Source organism: Peromyscus eremicus, chromosome 10, assembly GCF_949786415.1.
Source record: "Peromyscus eremicus chromosome 10, PerEre_H2_v1, whole genome shotgun sequence".
NCBI lineage: Eukaryota > Metazoa > Chordata > Mammalia > Rodentia > Cricetidae > Peromyscus > Peromyscus eremicus.
Window position 1 is genome coordinate 47218206 of NC_081426.1, and position 20261 is coordinate 47238466.

Genomic DNA, 20261 nt, shown 5'->3' on the forward strand with positions numbered 1-20261 from the left:
TATAAAGTTCTTACTATTTTAATGCTTCAGTGGACTTTGGTAATTCCTCACCTGTTTCTGGTTTTTGTAGTATGCTCAGTCTGAATCAGATCCCTGTATTGTACCTATGTGACATAGTGGTTCATTTGGTCACTGTCTATGATTTAAGAAAAAAAAAAAAAATCCTCTGTGGAAAAGAATCCAGGAGCAGATTTTTACCTTATGCTCCATAGCTGTAGTCATGAGTAGTGAAGTAATTGAATGTCTTAAAATATTTCACCTTAGGCTTCCTTGCTGGTATGCCAGGAAAACATTGAGGTGGGTGGGTTGTGGGTTTCAAATTTTTTATATAAAATAAAATAGAATAAAAATTAAACACAAAAGTGTCTACAAAATTAAACAGATTTACAAAATCTTGGGGTTCTAGTTTACAACTTACGTGATTTGGTTCTCTCTTTCCACTATGTGGTTCCAGGGATTAAACTCAGGTTATCAGGCTTGGTAGCAAGTGCTTGAACCACTTTCTCCTCGTGGGTCTGGGTGGTTTTTCTCTAAGGTGCTTCAGAAGTTTGCGGTCAGCCATCCTCATTTGATCATGTGCCACTGGACTCAGGGGGATGTGTAAAGCCTGCCATTGGTTTGTCTTTTGTTTTTAGATTTATTTTATGTGTATGAGTGTTTGCCTGCACATATGTGTGAGTATCATACTCATGCCTGGTGCCCAAGGAGGCCAGAAGAGGACAGACCCCCTGGAACTGGAGTTACCGTTGATTATGAACTGTGTAGGTGCTAGGGATTGAATCCATGTCTTCTGCAAAAGCAACACATTTTTAACTGCTCAGCCATCTCTTTGACCCCACTGCTATTGTTTTTAAGAACTTTGTATTGTGCATTTGTCATTTCTGGGCACGGATGATTGTTGGGGGATTTCTCTCTTCACTGTTCATCAAGATTGACAAGTCATAAGGGACACTTTCTAGTGCCTTATATCTTATTGTGGTATTTGTCAGGCAGCTTATTTACTTTATTTCTTTAATTTTTTTCCAGGAAGTTTGGTGAGCGGCCTCCACCTAAACGACTAACTAGGTAAGCATTATACTAGCCATTTAAACATTGACTGTAATGTAGATTCTGTCATTTTAGACACTAATATGAATGCTCCTTAGAAATCATTCAGATATTGGTAATTACATCTTGAGCATATTCCCACCCCTTCACTTCCTTCTCTTCTAAGGAAAAAAAAAAAAACAGGACTAAAAGAATATACTTTAAAAGTGAAAAAGTGAAGTATTTTCAGAAACTCATCTTAAGTAATAGATTGTGACAATAACAGCTGCAACTGTTTAGCCAATTACACTTGGATGTTTAAGGGGAAGACTTGAGAGATTTCATAGATGCTTTTTGAAATGAATGTTAAAATACTACTTTTCTCATTTTTATGAAAATCTAAGATTCACTCACTTTCATGACAATATAAATAGTGTTTTAACTATGTACGTTAATTTCTCAATCATATGTTTCAAAGAATTAATTTAAAAACTCATAAAATTTTTGTTGGGTTGTAAAATAAGGAAACCCAGTGGTCTTGACAGTTTCAGCTCTAAGCGTTGGCCTGTTTTTTTTTTTTTTTTTCTTCTAACTAATCTTTTAAGGAGGTAGGGGTGTGTGTGTGTGTTTGCTTTTGAACTTAAACTGAGATCCCACTTTATTATTATTCTACATCCTTTAAACCCCACAATGTATTATATGACATTAGACTTCAGAGTTCTCTGTAATAGCTCTATGGTGTTCTGTTGTATCTGCATCCTTCTTGGTTCACATTGATGACTGTTAAGGCTATTACCAAATAATTACTATTATTAAAATGTTTATTAAAAACAGGTGTGGAGCCAGGCAGTGGTGGTGCATGCCTTTAATCCTAGCACTTGGGAGGCAGAGGCAGGTGGATCTCTCTTAAGTTCGAGGCCAGCCTGGTCTACACAGTGAATACCAGGACCGGCTCCAAAGCTACACAGAGAAACCCTGTCTTGAAAACAAAACAAAACAAAACAAAATTAAAAAAAGATAATAAAATAAAAACAATTGTGGGCTGGACATGGTGGTGTACACTTTAATTCCATACTGTACTCAGGAGGCAGAGGCAGCCAGATCTCTGTGAGTTCGAGGCTAAACTGATTTACACGGTGAGTCCCATGCCTGCCAAGGCTTCATAGTGAGACTCTGTCTCAAGAAAGAAGGAAGGAAAGAAAGAAAAAGGGAGGAAGGGAAAGAAAATTGTATTTAAGAATGATGAACACAGGGCCGGGAGGTGGTGGTGCATACCTTTTATTCCAGCACTGAGAGGCAGAGGAAATTATGACCAAAACTATGGGAAGAAATAATGCCTGAAAATATTTTGTTGAAATAGATCCAAGAAACTCAGTTAAGTCTTAAGTGTAAAAATATGTTAAAGCACATCATGGTCAGATTGGTTAACAGTAGTGGTAAAAAAATTAAAAACGAGGGACAGGATGGATTTCAAAAGAACAAAGATAAAGATCACAGCGGATTTTTCGTCTGAATTTTTGCTACAGGTAAGACAGCTTTAAAATATCCAAAAGGGTTCAAATAGAGACCTTAAACAACGTTCAAAACAAAGAATCCATCATAAACAGACCTGAAGAACATTTAAAGAAGTTCTTCCAAGCATAAAGGCAATATTGAATAGAAAAAGGATTCTAATTTACTGGTCCAAGAACAAGAAAGATAACATTTACTACAGACCCTGCAGATACCATAACATTTGGAAGAAATGCTTAAGTATCTTAAACTAGCAAATTATCTAAGCTTGTTCTGGAAGAGATTTAATAACTTCAGAAGAAATGCTTAAGTATCTTAAACTAGTAAATTATCTAAGCTTGTTCTGGAAGAGGTTTAATAACTTCAGAAGAAATGCTTAAGTATCTTAAACTAGCAGATAGTGGTGGTGTAGCGTACTCATGCTGAAACCACCACAAGGTATGTCAGTTAGATCTCAATAAAACATCTTAGTAACCTCGGAGACTAGCATATCCACTGGGGGAGAATTCCACTAAACTTTCTCTCTTAAAAAGAAAACAATTGCAGACGTCTTCATTGCCAGTAGAAACTTAGCAAAGCCATGTAATTGGCAAATGCAAATTGAAAACCAGTAATCAATTCTGTGATAAATTAGTTTTATTGAATATTGGGATATTTTCTTATTAATTTTTATACAAAATTTAGTACTGTCTAATACTTGGAAATGGTATTTTTCTGTTTCTCCTTTGAAGTAATTCTGCTTTAGGAAAACAGTGTTTTATTTTGCCAAAAATATTGTAAGGAATTTGTCTCCACTGGGTTGTAAAGGGTGTAATGTGGGGGCCATGTCTTCTCATTTAAGGAACTTTGAAAGCCTACCCTGGGCTGTTCTTTCTTACTCCTGTTTCCCAAAGTAAACCGTATTGGTGGGAGAGTCTCATTGGGGTGGGGGTTCTTTCTATATGATTTAAAATTTTAATTAAAAGCGCAAATAAATGGAGTAAAGACTATGCACTATTCAGCATGACTGAATTTGCTTTTTTAAGAATTACATTTATTGCCGGGCGGTGGTGGCGCACGCCTTTAATCCCAGCACTCGGGAGGCAGAGCCAGGCGGATCTCTGTGAGTTCGAGGCCAGCCTGGACTATCAAGTGAGTCCCAGGAAAGGCGCAAAGCTACACAGAGAAACCCTGTCTTGAAAAAAAAAAAAAAGAATTACATTTATTGTGCGTGTGTGTGTGTGTGTGTGTGTGTGTGTGTTACACTGTGCATATGGAAGTGGGAAGTCAGCTTGAGAAAGGAGAATCTTCCCACCTTCCACAGGTGGGTCCGAGGGATGGAAAGCTACACATTCTTTCAGAGGTAGTTTGGTTAATTTTCTCCTCCCATAATTGCAGACTAGTAGCTGCTAACTCATGCTCTTTCTAGTATTTCTTTAGTAGCAGAGGATTTCCTTTGTAAGGTTTACCATTACTTTAAAATTTATAGAATTGTTAGAATGATTTTATGTTCTCTCGCTCAGCATATCTTTCATTTGTATTAGGAGTAATGCTTTTCAGAGAGCCTGTCTTCTCTTGCTCTTACGGAGACACTGCTCTGTTCACACATGAACCTTCGTTTTTGTTGACTCAAGCTAGGTCAATACCTGTTTTGAACAGTTTCTAGTAGTCAGCTATTCTTTCTCTATTTAATTTGTGTGTGTGTGTGTGTGTGTGTGTGTGTGTGTGTGTGTGTGATGTGTCAGTGGCACATGTCTGGAAATGAAAGGACGGCTTTCAGGGGTAGATTAATCTCTTTCAAGATTGTCAGGCTTACAAGGCAGTTTCTACTTGCTGAGCCATTTATTGGTGTAGCTAGAGTTTTCCTGCCTGGCCCACCTCAGGACAAATCTCTCTCACCTGCCAGACCCACAGCCGCTTGGACCTGACCAAGTAAACACAGAGACTTATATTGCTTACAAACTGTATGGCCGTGGCAGGCTTCTTGCTAACTGTTCTTACAGCTTAAATTAATCCATTTCTATTAATCTATACCTTGCCACATGGCTCGTGGCTTACCGGCATCTTCACATGCGGCTTGTCATGGTGGCGGCTGGCAGTGTCTCCCTCACCCAGCTTCCTGTTCTCTCAATTCTCCTCTCTGTTAGTCCCGCCTATACTTCCTGCCTGGCCATTGGCCAATCAGTGATTTATTTATTGACCAATCAGCAACACATTTGACATACAGACCATCCCACAGCATATTGGCCCCTCTCTATTTTTGCATAGTAAGATGCTGCTCTTTCTTGTCTATATTTTTACTTAGTAGGATGTTTTAATCCATTCGTTTTTCCTATTAGGTAAGACAATCCTGTATAAATGTGATTATAAGCTTGATAGGTATGCTGTGTATGGTTGAATGAAACAGCTCTCACTTCGAAGGGATTAAAAAAAAGATAAGGTTAATCAATAGCAAAATATTAGTGACCATGGCCCAGAACATTCATTTAGGTCTCCAAATACAACGTTCCAATGTGGAAGCAGTTTCATGGAGTTTTTATGTTAACAGAACAAAGAAAGTTATAAATCAAGGAATTTTAAAAAAAACAAAGATATAGCCAGAAGGTAGTGGCGCACGCCTTCAATACCCGTACTTGGGAGGCAGAGGCAGGCGGATCTCTGTGAGTACAAGGCCAGCCTGGGCTACAGAGTTACTTCCAGGAAAGGTGTAAAGCTACACAGAGAAACCCTGTCTTGAAAAACATATATGTATGAAGAAAAGGGTTTCCTGTGTGGCTCACTGTGTCAAACTACAGCTTCCATGACGAGATTGATTTTTCCTTCTCTCGTTTTCTTTTTGCTTCTTTTATGTTATTTGGGAGGGGGAAACCAAAGGCAGAGAGTAGATACAAAGGGACAGGGAAATGAATAGGATGGAGATGCATGATGTGAAAGATACAAAGAATAAATAAAAAGAAAGTTAAACCTGAGTAGCTTGTATGAAGAGAAAGGACTTTCCTTCCTTGTTCCTCTTTTAGGAAGATGGTACACTGTTCGTATTGTGAAGCTGAATTTGAAATGCCTTGTGTGCAATAGTATAAAGATGGAAATGACAGCTTCTGACAAGAGGAAAGAGCTTCATTCATTTTTGTGGGTGCAAAATGGAGCTTGAGGTGCCCAGCTTGGAGCAGTACAAACTCAACTTTCCTTTCTTCAAGTCCAATTTTAGGCGGGGAGTTGTGTGGAAACAAACAGAAAAACCAGAAAAGGTTGTGGGGGGAAAAAAGTTATTGTCAAGTGTATGATATACTTTTCTGATTTTAGGGTACATATCATTTTTTACTTTTATGACTTCCTTTTTAAAATGTTTGTTTTATTGTTTAATAGATCAGCAAACTTTTTTTTAAGTGCTCAGGGTAAAAATCTCATATAGACCAAGTAAAGTGCTGGCCTTCAGCTTCAGCAGATATTTCTTTCATTTAAATATATTTTTATTCTTTAGATCTTCATGCATACATACAATGTATTTTGCTCATTTTTTCCTCCTTAACTCCTCCCAGATCCATCTCTCACTTCAGTTTGTTTTTAAATGAAGAATAATCCGCCCTTATTCATAAGAATGATTCCAAGACCCCTAGTGGATTCCTGAACCTAAGGACACTACTGCACCCTCACGTGCTGCTTTTCCTGTATGCACACACTTAGTAACAGGGACAATTGCAGTGTTTTAATAAGCTATGGAAACTCTCATCTTCCTAAAGAATCAATGAATGCTAACATTGCCTACAATGTGCTATCACTTGCCATCCATTGCAGCTAAAAGATGTCCTCAGTAAGAATGCGGGTCATTTAGGTTACCTCATTTGAACCTTTAGCCACCGAGCTAGGTGGATTGTGTTAGCTCCTCCTTTCAGATAGGAAAATAAAAGCTGACTGAGGCTCAGGGGTTTGGCCAGGCAGTTTAGGGTGCAAGTGACACAAATCTGTATTTCCCTACATTTAATAACTTTTGATAGTTGACAGCTTATTATTGTCGTTTCGATATTCATCTGTGTGGTGTGTTTGTCTTTATTTACAATGTAAGTAGAATAATTAAAATTTAGTAAAAAAATTTGATTATCCTGACTTAATTTTTTGAGACAGGGTTTCTCTGTGTAGCCCTGGCTGTCCGAGGACTCCTTCTGTAGACTAGTGTCTTAGTTAGGGCTTTTCATGGCAACTGTTATAAAGAAAACATTTAATTGGGGGCTTACATTTTCAGAAGTTTAGTCCATTATGGTGGTGCAACATGATGGCCTGCAGGCAGACATGGTGCTGGAGATGGAGACTTGCAAGCAACAGGAAGCGTTCTGCGACACTGGGCTGCATCTTTAGCATAGGAGACCTCAAAGCCCATTTCCACAACAACACACTTCTTCCAACAAGGCCACAGCCACTATCATAAGGCCACACCCCTAATAGTGCCACTCCCTTTACAGGCCATTTTCCTTCAAACCACCACAACCAGGCTGGCCTCTAACTCAGATATCTGCCTGCCTTTGCCTCCCAGAATACTGGGCTTAAAGGCATATGTAACCACTGCCCAATGACTTAATTTTGTGATGTGTAAGAACATCTCAAGAATTGAGATTCTGCTTAAACCTATAGAGTGGTGTGTCGTCTTCCCCCGCCTCCCCATGGCACTTAGCTTGACAGGATAATTGAGTGAATAAATACACATTGAAGTTTTTGTAAAACATTTGCTTAATAAGCATGTTGCAGTTTAAATTTGATGTAATATTGAAAATTTAATACATTTTTCAGCAATTTCAGTTATCCTGTATGAATTTAATATATCTTGCTGTGGATGATTGATTGATAAATAAAACACTGATTGGCCAGTAGCCAGGCAAGAAGTATAGGTGGGACTAGCAGAGAGGAGAATTGAGAGAACAGGAAGGCAGGGAGGAAGAGACGCCAGCCTGCCATCCAGGGAGCATCATGTAGAGGCAGCAGGTAAAGCCATGGAACACGTGGCGACATATAGATTAACAGAAATGGGCTGAATATAAGAGTAAGAGCTAGACAATGGTAGGCCTGAGCTAATGGCCGAGCAATTTAAATAATATAAGCGTCTGTATGTTTATTTTATAAGTGGGCTACAGGACTGCCAGGGCTTGGCGGGACCTGAAGAAAAAAACTCTTGCTACAATATTTAGCAGCATCCTTTGGGCAATTGTATATGTTTGTGTATAAGTGACAGGCCTTTCTAAATCCTTACATGGGACTGTAAATTTGGGCTTAGGCGTAGCAGTTTGGATGATTTGATTTTTGTTGTTGTTGTTGTTGTTGTTGTGACTTATGAAGTGAAAGGGTAGACAAATAAGCTATAGCATTATAAATGTTAATTAATTAATTAATTAATTTTGGTCTTTCGAGACAGGGTTTTTCTGTGTAATAATAGCCTTGGCTGTCCCAGAATTCACTCTGTAGACCAGGCTGGCCTTGAACTCACAGAGATCTGCCTGTCTCTGCCTCCCAAGTGCTGGTACTAAAGGTGTGTGCCACCACATCCAGCTATAAATCTTAATTTTAATAACCAAAATGCGGAGCGAAAGTGGGTCTCTATTGTCCTTTGCACAGCATTCTTTAAGGTAGCTCGTGTATTTGTTTCTGTGTTGTTTGCTTATTTAAAAAATGTTCATAAGCGTCCCTCTTATCACAGATACAGTGATTTTGTCAAAATACCATCCCTACAGTAATAATATTTATATTTGATTTCAGAGAAGCTATGCGAAATTATTTAAAAGAACGAGGGGATCAAACAGTACTCATTCTTCATGCAAAAGTTGCACAGAAGTCTTACGGAAATGAAAAACGGTAAGATTATTGGGGATTTTTGAGCAAATAGATTCTTATCGTACAATTTGCATATGATTTATATTTATATCTGAGGCTGTATTTATTACTGGGCTTATTTGCATAGTAGAATGAAAAGGAGACTTATTTCTTAAAGGGGACAAAAGTGAACTGTGGCGTGTTTAAGTCAGAAAAATTTAGTGAAGACCATCTGGCCACATCCCTAATTTTACAAAATTTAAGTCTGTTTTTCTTTAGGGCTGTGTTCCAAGAATCTCAGTGACACATTAGCTCGTTTGCAAAGCAGTTTTCCATTGGGGATAAAGTGTGATTTGATAAACAACTGCAGGCGCCCCCCCCCCCCCCCATCATCATTTTAAAAAGGAAGAGGCAGTTGTGACACATTTCTGTATTCCTTGCCACTGGAGATGTTGAGGCCGGAGGATGGCAAGGTCAGAGTAAATGTGAGGCCTGTCTGAGTAATGGAGTCTGATTCAGAAAAGTCTAGGGATGGGGCTGAGCAGATGGCTCAGTGGTTAAGAGCGTGTGCTGCTCTTGCAGGGCACCTCTGAGTTTAGTTTCAGGTGCTCATGTCTGCATTGGCTATAGCTCCAGCTCCAGGAGAACTGTCCCCTTCTGGCCTCCATGACTACCCATACACATGTGGCTTACAAACACGCACACTCACATCTTTTTTAAAAGGTCTGGGGATACAGCTCAGTGATAGAATGTGCCAGCATGCACAGGGCTCTGGGTTCAGTTCCCAATGATAGGTAGGTAGGCAGACAGACAGGCACATAGTTGCAGAGATAATAATATACATAAGTAAAGGCTAAAAGGTTATAACTGTAAATGTATCTTGAGGTCAGTTGAAGTTGAGCTTTGGAGCCGTTATAAAGAGCCCCAGCGCCTTAACCCTCTCTCTGGTAGTTGAGGAAGTGTGCATCTGTAGGCCCGCCTGCTCTGGAGGCTAAGCCAAGAGGGTTACTTGAGCCCAGGAATTCCTGGGCCACACTGCAACGTCCATCTAAGAACAAGAGGAAGAAATCTCTTTCATACTCAAACCTAAGTGGCTACTACAGAAATTACCTGTAAAGGTAATTAGCGACTGTTATTTCTGTGTAGTCTTTCATGAAAACTCATATGTCTCACTGTGTTTGGCTTAATTATGGATTTCTTGTTTGGGTTTTGTTTTTGTTTTGTTTTGTTTTTTTAATTGGTATTAGAGATCAAACCCAGAGTTTCATGCATACAACACACATGGTCTACCACTTGGTCACATCTTCAGCTCAGCATTCTCGGCTACAGTTACAGGGTGGGGCATGGCAGTGAGCAGAACCTGGCCTGCTAGACCAGGTCATTGTTGTTTCAGAACCTCATCTCTGTTGTTTGCATTTGATTCCAGGAATTTTAAGGCATTGTCTTTCAAACAGCATGTTTTTGTTAAGCATTTATGAGTAAAGATAGCATGCTTGAGGGGGAGGTATCAAAAGTTTTTGGGATTGGCCAGGGAGTGCACCTAACTAGCAGAAGGAATGAAAAATATATGTTTGGAGACAGGGTTGAAAAGAATGAAAGACATCTTAGAATGTGTAACAAGGGAAATGGCATATGAACAAAGTGGGGAAATAGAAATATGTAGTTAAATATGGACTGCAGTGGCTTATCAAGTTATTGTGAACATTTTAATGATTCCCTTATATAGTAGTGTGTGTTTACCTTCTATTACTTGACTATGGCTTAGTCAGTCTATAACTCCAGTTAAACACTTGAAGAATCTTAGCTTTTGACTCCCCTCTCAAGAAAAAACAAAAACAATTTGATGTTATGGTAACTACTGTCCAATGTCTTTTGAATCATGTGTATTGTTAATGTTTCCAAGGTAAACCTGCTACTTTACAGTACAGGAAGAACCCGATTGGCTTACTTTGTGTGTGTAAGACACTAAGACCTTCCTTAGTGCTCTACAGGATAGGAGATAATCAGGAAGTCTCTTCCTTGATCTCTGAGCTCAAAGGAAAGGAAAGCTATTGAATTGATAATTATCCTCAAAGAGGATGAATACTGAGAACTTAGGATTCGTACATCTTACTGTTACAATTATTATTCAGCATTTCTAAATTTTCTGCCCAGGTGTCTGGCAGGCTGGGGTGGTGGTGGTGGTAGTAGGGTGGAGTCCCAGGCCTTTCTCTTATTAAGCAGGCTCTCTAATGAGCTACAGCCCCAGTCCTGTTTTGTTTTAAGTGACATGTGAAACTTGATCACTGATTTGTAGCTAAACATAAAAGTGAATGTATGCATACATTTATTCATTCATTCATTCATTTATTTATGTTTGAAGCAAGGTTTCTCTGTGTAGCCTTGGCTGTCCTGGAACTAACTCGCTCTGTAGACCAGGCTGGCCTGGAACTGGCCAGGTTTGGGTTTTTAAATAATGAAATTTAGTATATATGTGTAGTGTTTAACACAAAACACTTCTTACCTTAATTCTAGAGCCAAGCATGAATGGTCATGGCTCAGGAATACAGATTTAGGTTGCCTCAAATGCTATGTTCTAGTGTGAATATGGTTTGTCAGGTTTTATAGCTACAGAACAAAAAGTCATAAATCAAGCAACCTTTCCTGGTTAGGTGGGTTACAGCAAAAGTTATAACTGCTGTCTGATGACATTCTTAGCAGTTGGATTGGTGAAAGTGAGTGGTCTGATATAATGTTCTAATAGATTTTACATGGTAGTCACATAGTGCTCTTAGGTCAGGCACTGATGGGCAGTGAATGGCTGTGGAGGAGACTGAAGATAGCCCAGGAGAATTTGGCCCTGGATCTGCACCATCTCAACTCTCCACAATCATTGCATTCTAATCAGTCGGTCAGCCTTGGTGACATGGGTGTGACCTTTTTCTGGGAACTTTAGTTCACCTCGTCAGTTGTTTGCTAAGGAAAACAGGAGTGCTTCTCAGTGCTGAAGAATGCTATGCAAGGCCAGTAGTGCTTTTTTGACAGAAACAGAGAGCTTGCTTAGCAGTTCCATATTGAACCAGAGAAGTGCTCTGCAGTAGTAGGGTAGAGCATTTTAAGGGGAGTGAAGATGGGGACACTAAACATGCCTTTGCTCCCGTTAGCTAATTAGCCTCGGTGCCAGAGTTGGAATTCTACAGTTCTGTCTAGTTCTGGGGTTTTTTCTTTTATTCTTGTAGTTTCAAAAAAATAGAAAGTCTCATTTTTATTTCCTCATTAAGTGAAATCCTGAAGGAGTATGCTATCACCTGGATTCAGTGTTGATGCAGACTTACGTTTTACTAGGTTAGCAACAGCAAGGTGTCAGGGTCAAGGAATTAAAGATGCTGGGAAAAGCATCCCATCCTTCCCATTGATTAGATGAGACCAGGCTAGACTTCACTGAAGCATGGGGCAAACTTGTTAATCATATGCCTTCAAACATGGGTAGTGCTGGTTCTGCTTTTCACTCTCTGGAGTTTTGACAAAGCATCCTACCAATTAATCTCTTCATTTATTCTTTTCTAGAAAATTATTTGTTAGGTGCTAGTACAAGAGGACCTATCCAAAAAAAAAAAAAAAAAAAAAAACATTGTGGCATTTAATTTTATGATGGATAGCTGAGACCTAGTGAAGTAATAAAAGCGTTTGTTAGTCATTGTAAGAAATACAGCACCACAGGACTGCAGTGGCTTATCAAGTTATTGTGAACATTTTATGATTGTCTTTTATTGCAGTAGCCTGTTTTTACCATCTTTTATTTGACTATGGCTTAGTCAGTCCATAACCCCAGTTAAACACTTGAGAATCTTAGCTTTTGACTCCCCCAAATAAATGTTAATGGAAAAAAAGCAAAAACAACTTGATGTTATAGTAACTACTCTCCAATATATTTTTTAATTATTATTATTATTTATTTATTTATTTGTTTGTTTTTTAGTTTTTTGAGACAGGGTTTCCCTGTGTAGTTTTGGTCCCTGTCCTGGATCTCGCCCTGTAGACCAAGCTGGCCTCGAACTCACAGAGATCCGCCTGCCTCTGCCTCCCAAGTGCTGGAATTAAAGGTGTGTGCCACCACCGCCCGGCCTCCAATATCTTTTGAATCATGTGTATTGTTAGTGTTTCCAAGGTAAACGTGCTACTTTGCCATACAGGAAGAACCCTAGTGGCTTGCTTGGTGTGTGTGTGTGTGTGTGTAAGGTGTGCGTAAGGTGTGTATGTGTATGTGTGTGTGTGTAAGGTGTGCGTAAGGTGTGTATGTGTATGTGTGTGTGTGTAAGGTGTGCGTAAGGTGTGTGTGTATGTGTGTGTGTGTGTAAGGTGTGCTAAGGCCCTCCTGTGACTAGCTAGTTCTGCTGAGGTTTTCTTGTGGATTAAAAGAGGTGATGATGGTCTGGTCTCCACTCTCTGGAAAGAAGAAGGAAGGTCTGTCTTTCTTGCTGATCTTTTAAAGAGTTACTAAAGCATAAGGCATGAGGTAACCTGGGGACACGACCACAGACACTTTGGCCATGTCTCTGTCATAAAAAATAATTCTAGTGACTAATGCTAAAAAAAATCTGGCCAGGAAATTTCATTTAAAAAGCTTCAATTATTCTTTGTATTAGCATTTGTGCTTCATATTTAGTCCACCCATTGATGGTAGTCATCTGTTTTACTTTTTCATTAAGTCAGTATGGTTCTTAAAAGATGAAACTTTCGAGTAAGATTATTTTCTCTAGAGGCTGTGTTACTTTACCTTTTGATATTAATATGATATTAATATTCAGTGTTGTTTCCTGGTGAGCAACCAGTTATACTAGAGAGGTGCTCTGGAGACAGTTACTAACTAGACACTTAGACAGTGATTCTAAAGTCACACTAAGGACTGTGCTAACTGGAGTAACCTATGCGTCATGAGCTCCCTGATAGATAGATGGTCAGATGATGTCAGTGACAAGTTTGGGTTTTGTCTAACCAAGCTTAATTGTCATACTAAGTTAAATAAAAGCCCTTTTTGAACCTATAGGTTTTTTTTTTTCTTCCCTTGTGTGTTCTCAGGATTTGCGGGAATAAATTTGTTAAATCATTCACTAAAAGAGTGACTGAATTTTAAAAGGAATAAAACCTTAAATGTGTACATATCGCCACCAAGTGGGAAAAAATAGCATTGCTTGTCAATTGAGAGATGCTAAAAAAGAGAAAAAAAAAGAAAGACCACATTGTTTTGCAGGATTCATTTTATAGCAGCTGTTAAAAGTCAGTTTCAAACACAGAAATGCACCTTAATTTTTCTTCGGTTAACTATTTGGGCATTTATTTCTCACTCCCTTTAATTTCCTTTATCTTCATATTTGTGTATATGTTTATATTTCATCTGATTATTGTGTTACTACTGAGCTGTGTGGAGATAAGGTTTTAGTTAATTTACTTTTAGGAATGACAGTTTGGGGACATTAAAGCTGTGATTTCACTTGCATCTTACAAAAGAATCGGTGTTTTAATTCTGATGAATGTATTTATTTATTTATTTTTCCCAGAGCTGAGGACCGAACCCAGGGCCTAGCCTAGCAAGCGCTCTACCACTGAGCTAAATCCCCAACCCCAAATTTATTTTCTTTTGTTAGTTATTTTGAATAATTCTAGTGGTTATAGAAAAATAAACAGGGATAGCTCACAGGCTATTGTAAGAGTCTTCATTTTTCTTATTTATTGTATGCTTGAAAAACTTTCAAGGTAGAATCTTGATCAGGCTTTTTTGGGGGGGTTGTTTGTTTTGTTTTGAGACAGGGTCTCTCTATATCCTTGGTTGTGCTGTTCTGGAACTCATTACATAGACCAGGCTGGCCTCAAACTCACAGATCTGTCTGCCTCTGCCTGTGAGTGCTCGGATTAAAGGCGTGGACCACTGTCTTAGGGTTTCTTTTGCTGTGAAGGGACACCATGACCACAGCAACTATTATAAAGAAAAACATTTAATTGGGGCTGGCTTACAATTTCAGAGGTTTAGTCCATTTTTGTCATGGTAAAAAGCATGGCAGCAGGCAGGCAGGCATGGTGCTTTGGGAGCTGAGAGTTCTACTGTGTGTGTGTGTGTGTGTGTGTGTGTGTGTGTGTGTGTGTGTGTGTGTGTGTGTGTGTTTCGAGACAGGGTTTCTCTGTGTAACAGTCCCGGCGTGTGTGTGTGTGTGTGTGTGTGTGTGTGTTTCGAGACAGGGTTTCTCTGTGTAACAGTCCTGGCATCCACTTTGTAGACCAAACTGGCCTCAAATTCACAGTTCTACATCTTGATCCACAGGCAGCAGAAGGAGACTGTGTGCCACCCTTGGCATAGCTTGAGCATATGAGACCCACAGTTGACACACTACCTCCTAATAATGCCACTCCCTATGGGCCAAGTATTCAGACACATGAGTCCTATGGGGGACATTCCTATTCAAACCACAGTAGCCCCCATGCCTGGTTTTGATTAGTGTTTTATAAGAAGAACTTTTAGTTTGTTTGACTAATTTTGGTTTGTTTTATTTGTTTTTGTTTTTTTATTTTTTCAAGGCAGGGTTTCTCTCTGCTGTTCTGGAACTCACTTTGTAGATCAGGCTGGCCTTGAACTCACAGAGATCTGCTTCCCTCTGCCTCCCAAGTACTAGGTGCCCGGCTTGTTTGACTAATTTTTGCCATTAGTTTCTGTATTTTGTTACAGTGCTATCGTGAATACCTAGAACACTCACTCTTTTATCATTTCAGTGTACCATTCCTTTATCTTTTCACTGTGCGTATAGTCTTCAGATGTGAAATAAAAGTACACTTTGTGGTGATTCATTGAAATCTGACTACTACATTTGGTATATTCTCTAAAAGCATAGTCATTCACATTTGAAAATGTCAATTCACCAAGGAGCTTTTAATAATCAGTGTCCAATAAAATACTAACATGGGATGAAGTTCCTGAGAGTGCATTAGCCTAGGTATATGAGATATATCAAGCTATGCATTTGGGGGCCAGTGCCATTCAAGGCCTGAAAGATCCCTGGTCTAGACATAAACTGAACCCATTCTAAAACATGCCCAGCCAGTATAGGCATTCCTTCAGACTTAAAGTGACATGGACCTGGGCCCAGTACCTTGGCTGTGACCTTGCTATCTGGTCTCAAGAATGAGCATGAAAGCTCCTCTTGTTTCGTGTTGGTTAGTTAGATATTACAGAAACACTGCAGAGGCCTTCTGCTCTACTCCACACTGTTTCTTCTCCAAGATACACTTGATCTATTCAACTTCTATTTGCCCCGGCTTCCTCTCTCTGGTTGATCCCCTTCTTCTAACCAGCCACTGCTTCAGTATTTCTGCTTCCTTCCCTTTAGGGAAGTTTTCCGTAGCCACCTCAGGCAGTCCACATTGTAGGCACCCTATCCTGGCTTCGTTTTTCTAAGTATGTATTGCTAGCTAACAGAGTCTCTATTTTTAAACCCATTTGTTTTTCTTGTCTTTCTCCTATTAGAGTATAAGTTTCGTAGTGGTAGGAACTTTGTTTGATTTTGTTTATTTTTATTACTGTATTCCTGGTACCTGGAGGATAGAATAAGTAATTTGTAGAACTAATAGATACTGAATAATCTCAGCTCAATTCTTGTAAGATACGTGTGTCAATTACTTGGAAAGTCATCTGATTAGAGTTGAGAAAAGGTACCAGTGCACATTTGGAGTCTGTTCACTACATGCTATTGTTGATTTGCTCAAGAGGAAGCAAACTGCTTATCCCCCAAACGACCTGAAACTGTATGCATAGGCACATACTTTTTTCTTTTTTTTTTTTAGTTTGTTTGTTTGTTTTGTTTTGATTTTAGTTTTGTTTGGTTTTTTGTTTTGGTTTGAGGCAGGGTCTCACTATATAGCTCTAGTTGTCCTGGAACTCGCTATGTAGATAGACCAAGCTGGCCTTGAACTCACAGAGATCTGCCTGTCTCTGCCTCCTGGGTGCTGGGATTAAAGGTGTGTGCCACTGTGTTCACCCAGCCACATAATTTATTTTCTTTAGTCTGAGTTTCAGGTAAAATTTGATTTCCAGTATCAATTGACTGGAAGATGTCACTGGCCAGTAGGAGGCCCATGTACTGCTAGTTCAGTAGCGTGAATAGGTGCATGTCCACCCACTTTCTTATCATTGAAGCTTGGCACAGGTAGTTGATTATTGTTAGAGTTAGGCTGTTTTGCTTATAGTAAAATTAGCAGAATCAAACATTTTTCTGACTTCATAACTGCAAAAAGTAGGAATTACCATGAGGGCCTTTTCTTTTAAGAAAAAGGGGAAAGATGCTAGTTTTTTGGGTAAAAGATATTCCTGCCTGTTAATTATATACCTGATTCATTCATTTATGCTATTTGCCTAGCTACTATAGTCATTTGAATGTTCAGGCACCTTAAAGAGACAGGACACAATGTTTTAAAGTATGTACATGTCAGTGGGTATCACTAGGCAAAAGTACATTACATGTCATTGAGCAAGTACATTATGCTCTACATAAGGGATGAATTCATAGTTTGAACTCAGCTTTTTGATGGTTAGGTTAAGACAAAGTCATTTTATGTGGAAGGAACTTGGGAAGCTTTTTTTTTTTTTTTTTTTTTTTTTTTGACACACAGCAGAACAAATCTGTTAATAGTCATGAGCTGAAAGAATACAGTGTATTTGTTCTTTTGGTTCAAGATGTTTCCCAGTCATACATACTAGGATTTCAGGCTAAGATGCATAAAACATGGACGAACTGTAGAGCTCATATCAAGTAGCCTATTTTCTCTTTTTTCTTAGTTACCTCACTTGAGGTATTGTCTTAATGCTGTTTTCCAGGTGAGTTGCCAAATAAAGTTAAATGTAATATATTGAGAATAGCATTAAAATTAATGATGCTGTTCTCTTGACTTGAACTTAATTAGTAATCACAGATTCTGTGGTGATCTGTTGTGCTTTGTTTCTTGAAATTGCCAAATTCCAATAGAGTAGCTCAGAGCCTTGAGCTGTGAGAATTCAGAGGTAAGCTGCTTAAAGCAAGACTGATCTAACTGAAGGTATAACTCTCAGATTTTATTAGAACAGATAAGAAAATCTTTATTTCATTCCTTTTGACATGATTTGTTTTATAGATGACTTCACCAAAATGCTTTGTTAGGAACGAACATAGTACATTGAAGTATGATCTTGAATTCATATGTTAAAAAAAATGAAGTATGATCTTGAATTTAATTCTCTCCCCCCACCCCTCTTTTTTAAAAGCTTTTTTTGCCCTCCTCCTTGTGTGTATCTTATGGGCAGTGGTTGGAAGAAAAAAAAAGAACAAATGGAACGAGATGGTTGCTCGGAACAAGAGTCTCAACCTTGTGCATTTATTGGAATAGGAAATAGTGACCAAGAAATGCAGCAGCTGAACTTGGAAGGGAAGGTAATTTTTTTCCTAATGTTCACTATTTCCCCTTAATATTTAGGAAATGGTTCTGACCCCAGTGACTACCTGGTATCTTAAGTTCATATAAAAGGTGTTCCTTATTTAGTAGCTCTTTGTTGGCTAGCGTGGTGTTTATGTTTTCTATTTGACATTAGGCTAGGATGGCCTGTGAGGTTGAGGATGGTGAGCTAGCATTCTTAATCACATTTAGTCTAGCTACCAGTATGTGTAACTGTGTTGCTTGAACTTCATTCTCATTTTAATCAGTTCTAGCTTTCAGTCATTTTCCCTTCCAGTAAGATAATACTAAACCAACCAACCAATAGCATCATTGATTATCTCCCCTGGGATACTGATACTAAACTCCCCCGGGGCTGCCTCAGCATGAAGACCTTCCTTCTGTCCTATATTAGACCTTGTTACACAAGTCCTGGACATTGGTAGGATGGAAGCACACATGTGCATGTGAGGAGCTAAAGGACTGCGCAAAGGAGTTCTTCTGTTTTCTGCTTTTACCATGAAGGAGCCAGGGGGTGCTCTGAAGGCTTGGCAGCAAGTGCCTTTCCTCACTGAGCTATCCCACCAACTTTTGTTCACCTGTTCTATTTATGCTAGACAGTATCTTCTATTTCTTGATGCAGATTAAACTGCATCACGTTAGCACTCAAAATTAAGTGCCCTTTTCTTAGGCCTTCTCATGAGGATGTAGCTGCGTTGTTTACATCTACATCTCATTTTTGTTCTGTGATGATCTGCTTTGGCACATTGACTTTATCCTATGTTCCAAAGTTGAATAGTTCCAGATTTAACCTTTAGCTAGTATTTAAAAACTACGGTGGGCCTGTGTCTGTACCCAAAGATGCCATATCTCAGTACATAAGAGAACCACTGCAAAGGGCTATTGTAGTTTGCTGTTGTTACTGTTGTCTGATTTTGTCTTTTACACAGCAAGGCCTTCCTTTCAAAATTTAGAATATTCAGTATCACATTTAAATTTTCTAATAGAGACAAACTGTTGCAGTATTTTTATCTGCTACTAACAGTATATATTAGTAAATTTTAAGGATAAAAGCCTAGAATTCAATAACTACTTTCTGGTGAGTGGTACTCATTTTAAAAGGTGCACATTTTAAAAGGAGCACATAGCAGAAGTAGTTGAAATAAGTTTTGGACATCATTTACCCAGTTTGGTAAAGGAGGGTCAGTATTTTGGCCTGGGCCCCCACAGTTCACAATGATCAAGGGAATAGAGAGTTTTAGATCCATTATATACAGGTGAAGCAGTAGCATTTCAAAGTACTGCTGCTTTTCTGCAAGTGAGTGTTTTCTCTTATACCTTTAAACTTGGTTCTTTTGGTAATGGTATGATAAACAAAGGTTCTTTGTTTTTGTATTTTTGAGACAGGGTTTCTCTGTGTAGCTTTGGAGCCTGTCCTGGAACTTGCTGTAGACCAGACTGGCCTCAAACTCACAGAGATCCACCTGCCTCTGCCTCCCGAGTGCTGGGATTAAAGGCGTGTGCCACCACCGCTGGCTAAATTTATCTATTTTTAAAATAATTCTTTAGTATATTCTTGAAGATACCTAAGATATGTAATGCTCCCATTTAGTCTAGCACTGTTACCACAGCATTCAGTCATAGAAAAAGAAACATTGTATGAGCTAGTTTGAAAACTGTAACCAAAAGGGTTTTTTACATAATTCTACTAAATTGTGTTAGCCTTATTACTTTTCTTGCAGGTAACCATCAGTTGTTTTTAAGTACAAAAATCTAATAATTGCTGTAACATTGCATGTTGAGTCTGTGAAATATGTGAACCTATATAAAACAAAGACTTTAAAGAAAGTAAATATGGGGCTGGAGAGATGGCTCAGATGTTAAGAGCACTGACTGTTCTTCCAGAGGTCCTGAGTTCAATTCCCAGCAACCACATGGTGGCTCACAACCATCACTAATGGAATCTGGTGCCCTCTTCTGGCCTGTAGTCATACATGCTGTATACATAATAAATAAATTAAAAAAAAAAGAGAGAAAGTAAATATGGATCATAGGGGATTTTTTTGAGTTTTTTTAGAGTAAATGTTGTAGTCAATTTTGTATATAACTAAAACTTGAGGTATTCAAATTAATGCCTTTGTGGTAGAATGCCTTTGTGGTAAGCGTGTTTATTGTAGATATGTGGAAGAGTCTTGGCCTATGTTGTGTGTTCTGCAGCTCTTGGTCCAGATGGACCTGTAGGAGCCAGCCACATCCACCCTCCTGGATTCTCACCCACAGTTACACTTGGAAGACCAAGACCTCAAGCACCGCTTTCTTTGTCCACAGCGGCCAGAGCTTGCCTCCTAGATACTTGGCTTATTTTTTGTGCAGCTTTCTTTGAGTTGATTTAGGCAATGCTTTTCCTCTGCTTCCTGTACTAGATGGACTTGAGTTGAGAAATAGGAATGATAGATATAATAGTGTTCTAACCATGCTGAGGACAGGTTTGTTAATGGCTATAATATTCAGCTCCCACA

At 38.9% G+C, this 20261-nt stretch overlaps 1 protein-coding gene across 3 annotated transcripts in view; it reads left to right on the forward strand.

Annotated features, from left to right (window-relative positions):
• Positions 1-20261, forward strand: part of Rbpj (recombination signal binding protein for immunoglobulin kappa J region) — a 204098-nt gene that overhangs the window by 171650 nt on the left and 12187 nt on the right. For all 3 annotated transcript variants that reach the window (XM_059275876.1, XM_059275875.1, XM_059275877.1), the window contains exons 2-4: positions 1027-1065; positions 8260-8355; positions 17576-17741. In XM_059275876.1, the coding sequence (XP_059131859.1) occupies positions 1027-1065; positions 8260-8355; positions 17576-17741 (301 nt within the window). The remainder of the gene's footprint in view (positions 1-1026; positions 1066-8259; positions 8356-17575; positions 17742-20261) is intronic.